At 42.2% G+C, this 6,675-nt stretch overlaps 1 protein-coding gene across 2 annotated transcripts in view; it reads right to left on the bottom strand.

Annotated features, from left to right (window-relative positions):
• lsamp (limbic system associated membrane protein) overlaps positions 1–6,675 on the bottom strand; it is a 503,490-nt gene that overhangs the window by 6,470 nt on the left and 490,345 nt on the right. For both annotated transcript variants that reach the window (XM_031860665.1, XM_031860664.1), the window contains one exon: positions 1,388–1,536. In XM_031860665.1, the coding sequence (XP_031716525.1) occupies positions 1,388–1,536 (149 nt within the window). The remainder of the gene's footprint in view (positions 1–1,387; positions 1,537–6,675) is intronic.

Below are 6,675 nucleotides of genomic sequence, written 5' to 3'. Positions count from 1 at the left end.
ATATATATATATATATATATATATATATATATATATACACACATATACACATACATACATACATACATACATACACACACAGTATATATGTACACAGTATATATATATTAACATATGTACCTCCTCTGAGCCAGTGACTACAGACTTTGAGAAGTTTTTGGTGACATCTGGTGGTCATGTTACACTATTGCCTCCCTTGCTGTGATTGAAGCTCAAGCCCAATTTTTGCTTGAGAGAGCACAGCCGAGGCACAAACTGGGGAAATATAGAGCGGCCCTGAAAGCTCAACGCACCGCAACTTAAGAAAACAAATGCGAAAAGACACAAGCAAATAAAAAAAAATGCTGCAAAGTGAGAAAACCCAATCGAATAAAGAAATGCACAACAGAAATCACTATCAAATACAGAAATGCTGCAAGTCACACCTTCTGTGACATCACTGATGGTGAGGAGCAAGTACTCACCTTCGTTAAAATTAGTAATACCACATTGTTAAATATACATACATAAAGTTAATTTAACCTACGTTTTATGCTGCTAGGTGGCTTAATACATCATCAATTAGTAGTTGATTCAAATTTTTGATTAATAATCTGAATCTGCAAACCGGTAACTGATGTGTATAAGCAAGTGACACGTCGACTTGTGTCAAGGGTTTTCTTGCTCTCAAGGGGACAAAAGTCAATCATGCATCCGCAAAGTTTGATAAATAGTTCAAAGGTTATGGAATATTATATATTGAAAAATACACTGTGATTACAAAGTTAAAAAGCAAAGCTTCCATTTTGAGGTATTTTCCACAAAGCTGAATGGACAGTTATGGAAATGATGAAGCTGAACATTACCTTTTGTAGGCTCTAGTCCCCTTTTACAGACATTTTGGGGTTTAAAAGTGGATTTGGATAATTTGAGAAGACATTCTGAAAGTAACCCGTTCCTTTGAGTTCACTTAAACCATTTGAACACAACCTTACTTCACCACACATCTCCTTCCCTCTCAAGCCATATTGCTGGATTTCCATGAGGGTTCTGTTACTTTCATGCAGAGTTGAGTACATTGTTTGGCAAATCATAAAAAATGACTACTCAGCAGGTTTTAGTTTCCATACTTGACTCAATTGTTCAGCTCTTGCAGTGAAGCTTAAAGAAAAGCACAGAAAACTAAAGTGAGTTTCCTCCCTGCTGGTTTTCAATGATTCAATAGGAAAGTAGTTTAATAGAATTAATACCTCAGTCATTCAATCTCACCTTGAAACCCACACCGATTTAAATGATGGCTTGGTATATAAACTTACTGTAATATTTCATACTTTCTCTGTATTTTGAGGATCATCCATTTTGGATTCAAACCGTGAGATGGCATATTGGCAGTAAAGTCTGTACTCACTAAAGAGGTAAAGACTGGCATTCTGGACGCCCAGTCGGTTCGAGGCCACACAGGTATAGTTCCCATAATCCTCTTCGGTGACGTTGGCAATCATGAGAATGGTAGTAGTGCCATGAATCTGGATATTGAGGCCCTGGGCATTGGACAGCCTGGAGAGGAGAGAAAGATAGAAAAGAAGCCATTTGAAGTAAATTGCAAAGTAATGAAATCCTGGGGTCTTTAAGCCAAAAGAGAGTTAGTGACATTTTGGGCAAAAATAATAGCGTCTGCTGTGTCTGTGCACGTAAAGGAGACAGAAGACTCCATTAATCAACCAACTAACTATGCAGATTTTCTACTAAAAGAGAATACGCACTTTGAGTTTTTCTTAAAACAAATGCCATATTTCCAGTTTACAAATAGCTTAAACGCGCCATCGCAGTGCACGTGTGTTTCCTCGTGTTCCCCACTCCTCTCGTGTTGTCAATGTCCCCAGTTTGTCCCTCTATGTGTGTGTGTGTGTGTTTGGTTGGTAACCTGGAATGAGCCTACCAACACACCTGCTTGCAATGACCACACACCTGGTTACAATCAGCTCATCGACCCACAGTACATCAACCCCAGCTTTCTCTCCTTCCTCTCACTGCCGGATAGTTGCTCCAGTCTCAGTTGTAGCAATGGCCGTTGCCGCCTACTCCAGTGATTCCACTTGTATATTTGTTACCTCGTCTAATGTTTGTTTGTTCCCTGTGCTCTGAATCCTGTTGGCCCGCCTGTCTGCTCATACCCTCTGCCTCCTCTGCTGCCACGCCACTCTCCTTCCTGCTGCTCTCCAGCCTCACCTTGGTCATCTCCTTCAGTAACTCCTGCAATAAACCTGTTCAACTTTATCTGCTTCCTGGTCTGTGTTGTGCGTTTGGGTCCATTTGCCAGCAACAGTCTCACTCTAGATTACCACCCTAACGGCAACATGGGGGACAGGATTCAGCTGTTTTCTGATGGATGTGACATCCTTGAGGCATAATACTGCTGCCTCCAGTGCGCACCGTCTTATTAAATAGATTTCTGTGAATCTCTACACACAATGACACATTCATTTTGTTAACGTCAATGTTAAAGGGAAAGTTTCTGAAAAGCTACACACTGAAGTCTGAAGTTGACATTTGAAAACAGCCAAATCTACATGCTTACAAATATAACTGACCTCAACTACCGAATCTCAAATCATAAAAATGCACAATAATTTAAATAGAAATGTCTGCTTACTGTATGTGAGTAAAGGTCTCAACATAGCCAACGGCATTAATCATATTCCAAAACAATGGTTACACTTGTGCTGACAATCACTTTGCAGTAGGGGTCAGTGGCATGTAAGTCAGCGCTCTTGACTGTAGGTGTTGTGACTGTTAGGAGGGGACGCACGTCTTCATCATTTGGGCTCAGCCTCTTTCATTAACAGCATGACGCTGCATTTACCAGAGAGCAAAGAAGTTTTTTGTTTTCATTTAAGTTTGCAAGAACTTGTAAACATGGCAAAACATTAGTCAAATATCAGATAAACATCGCTTATGAAATATGTCTATGGATATTTACTGTGCGGTTTGTCAATTTGTTCTTCACTGTTCTCTTTTATTGCTTTTATGTCTTTCGTTGTCATCAAACAAGCAGGGTCATTGTTGGATTAGTATGCTGCTGACGTCCTCCCCTGCACTCCTGGGAATCTTAATGACCACCAAACTTCTGCCAATCAATTATGTCAACCCTCGAACCCCTTCTCAGCACAAATTAATCGATACAATTTGCTGACTCGGTCCGTTAACCTCTCTGATAAACCGTTCCTTACATCATCACAACCAAATAAAACCCTTCAAATAACACGGCGCACATAATGGATTCTGCTTGTTCTGAGCTGATTGAGCCCTTTCGTATCATGAGTGAGGTGAAGTTCATTTGAGGCGCCTCAACTTAATCCTGCTTAAGTCTGGGTGATGTGGTAATCGGAATTTGAGCAGGGGAGCAAGAAGTTTGTGCTGACGCATACTTGGCTGATAGAAAGTATTAACATAAGAAGGCAAACGCACATCATGGCACAGCATAATTTGCCTGACTGGGGAGCGAGGACTTGATAAAGTGCTGAGGTCCTTCCCATAGAGACACCTTGGGAACGGTGGCTTTGTGTGTGTCTGAAAGCGAGAGTTAAGGGAGGGCACCAGCACTGTCCCCACTTCATCTAAAAGCAAACCCACCTCCCACGATAAGACCAGCAGCAGATATATTCTCCAGTGTGTCTTCATGAGAGGTGACTGCACTATTAAAAAGGTCTGCCTGCCCGCAGAGCATGCTGAGAGACCCTGCTATAGAACACAGCACTACAGGGAGCTGAAAGAAAACAGCTATTTGTCCTATAGATTACAGGGCATGATGCAGCAGCAGGGGAATAAACGGACCCAAACAGGCCGAAAGAGAAAGAACCCTCTTTTGTTTTCACAGTGACGGTTTCAGGTTGGACCATTTTGGGGTTTTTTCCGACTCTGTGCGAGTTCAAATACGCAGCAGCAGAAAACTAGAGCGTAAAGAACAGGAAACTGGATCTCTGGCCCCCAAAGTGCGTCTCCTTTTTCTATTTGCATTCATCGAGCTTGACATCTCTGCTGCCCATTTTAACTTTGAACGCGTTTGGCCCTTGCACGCAGATCTGCAGCCGGCAACATCTCTCACTTTTGATTTCAATATTATCCTCAAATATGCCCGTGTCTCTGCCAGCTTCTTCATCTGGCATAATAGTCTGGAATACATTATCAGAGAAGTTGGCAGAAAACGTGCACGTCTACCTATTTGTTTTGGAGGAACGCCTTGTTCTCATCGGTACTTGATGTCCTTCCTCGCAGGCAGAGGGCAGCAGTGTTTCAGTGGATATCTTCAGTGATCACTCCTTGATGCACAAAGCCACTCGCTCTAACTCACATTAAACCCTAGATTGAAATGATTTGACCCCTCTATTTGGCAGAGGGAGGGCGGTGTGTGTGCGCAGGGCTGCGACTGCCGGCCGGTAGAGATGAAAGAGCATGCAGAGCAAATCATCAGACGGACGGATTTGATTCTGTGGCGTGTGGGAGCATCTAAAGTAGGTTATCACTGCCAGAGAAAGTGACAGGCCTCTTATGATTCAAGGCAGATGATAAATGAAATCAAGTGTAGAGTCCTGCTGAGACAATAACCCAGAGATGATTGAAAGCGCTTTGGTGTAGGTGACAGCCATGAATCAGCTGACAAAACAACAAACATATCTGTCTATCATGTCAGCAAACGGCTCACGTTGGATTCTCTCATGTTATAAACATGGATGAAGGGATTTACTGCACACAGAACAGGAGCAAGCAACTTTAACACATGCTTTAGCAGATCGACAATTCTCAAGATTTAAGTACTCTAGTTAATTATGGGGTTCATAAGAGCTACTGCAAAAAAACTGGGGGATATTTTCTCAGTGAAAAATCTGATTTGTAGCTTGAACTTTAGGGGTTAGCATCACATAAAACACAGGCTGAAGGGGCAGGAAATGTACAGGTTGATCCAAGTTCCATCATGCACTGCTGCTGAAATGAGACACAAGTAGCAGGGAGGGTCGTGGCAGCCAGGCAGTAATATTTTTCAGTTATGGAATTCTGGCCAGCTGCTTTCATGATGAATCGGTCTCCACTGAGGTTAATTGGGTGCCTAAGCACCATGGAGACTCTCAGATCCTGGTGAAGTCAGAGATGCTGTGAAGCAATGTTTCATTTACGTTTCAGAGGATGAGTTACGTTTCATTAGCTGAGGAGGGCCACGTTTTCACCTGCAGATTTAGACTGACGGAGGATGGATATGCTCAAGGTAAGGTGAGTTAAGCCTTTCTAGTCAGAGGAGGAGAAAGGAGCGAGCTCTGCAGCCAAGTATGTGTGTGTGTGTGTGTGTGTGTGTGTGTGTGTGTGTTCACTAGTTTGTGCCAGGCAGTTTGTTTGAACACTAAAGTGTTTACTCCTTCAGTTAGATTTGTTTGAGCAGGTGAGAGCGATGCTTTTCAAACTTGGCACTAGATAACTGAAGCAAAAAATGTGTGTCTCTGTTCCAAGAGAGCTGCTGTGTGAGTTGTTTGGGGTAACATAACCCCCCATGAGGAAAGGAAAAGCTGGAAGTGGCCAGAGAGGCAAGGTTCATTTATTTTTGTGGGGCTGTCACAGTATTAATAAAATGTTACCATTTTTTACTTCGGAAACAAAGGACATTAAAAAAATAATGGGGGTCGGGGGGATTAAGGAAAACAATTAATCGATGTGAAATACAAGGCTTTGCAAAGATAAATCCTGCATCTGAGGGGTATCAGTAATTAAAATATGAAACATGGCAGTTTAGTTTGTTTGCCAAAATACCGTTAAAGGAAGGGATTAAACAAGGTTTGATTCAACAAGGCCCCAAAACTAATCAGAAAACTTCATTAAAACTTAACTGTACTTTTAAAAATGTAGCAATGATCAACGTACAGTGTTTTGTGTTTGAGGCTCAAATAATGAGAGGTGACGATCCAAACCATTAACACCTTTCTCTGTCTCCTTGCTAATGTGTTGTAACAGGAACAGGGGTTTGTATGTTTGCCAGTTGTTGTGCAGTTGTTGTGTATCACCTATTGTACTAGTGTGGAGTCACACCCTTGCTTTCTTCTTTCTACGCAGGAAAGGGGATTAACTCCTTCACTGCTGACATGACAACCCGCGGAAAAATGCCTTTTCTGACTTTAAACTATCACATATGTAGCCTTCTACTGCCTATCAGCACCCATTTTACAGGGTTACCATTGTAAAACGAGTCAGCTGGAGACTTTGTTTCAATCAAATCATGGAGCTAACATTAACTAACTAGCTGGCAAAATCAATATTTGCCAGACTGCTGACTTCTGCCTCTGTTCTGAAACAAAGAACCCAACTTCAAGTGGTAAGTCTGGCACTGTGACTGCTGCAAGGATCAAAAGCTTGACAGCGACCGTAACGAACACATTTTCTTGATTCACATGCAGATTTCAACCTGTTGTTGATGAGGTTAAACTGATTAGAAGGGAAACAAAGGCGGGAGCAAGACCTTAAAATTCTGGTAAATAAGACACAACAGGTGACAGTGCATTAGCACTGGGCAGGGCACTGTGAAATTAACTAGCCAAGCAAGGATAAATGATTTTATTATGGTGCATTAACATCATCATCCAAGGAGAAAGTACAATAACACTTCCCACTGGTGTAGAGGGAGAGAGAGAGAGAGAGGGGGGGGGGGGGGGGGGG

The sequence above is a fragment of the Anarrhichthys ocellatus genome, unplaced genomic scaffold, assembly GCF_004355925.1.
Source record: "Anarrhichthys ocellatus isolate YVR2014 unplaced genomic scaffold, GSC_Weel_1.0 scaffold24, whole genome shotgun sequence".
In the NCBI taxonomy this organism is placed as follows: Eukaryota; Metazoa; Chordata; class Actinopteri; order Perciformes; family Anarhichadidae; genus Anarrhichthys; species Anarrhichthys ocellatus.
The sequence above is the reverse complement of the archived record's forward strand: the minus strand, read 5'-3'. Positions and strand labels throughout refer to the sequence as shown.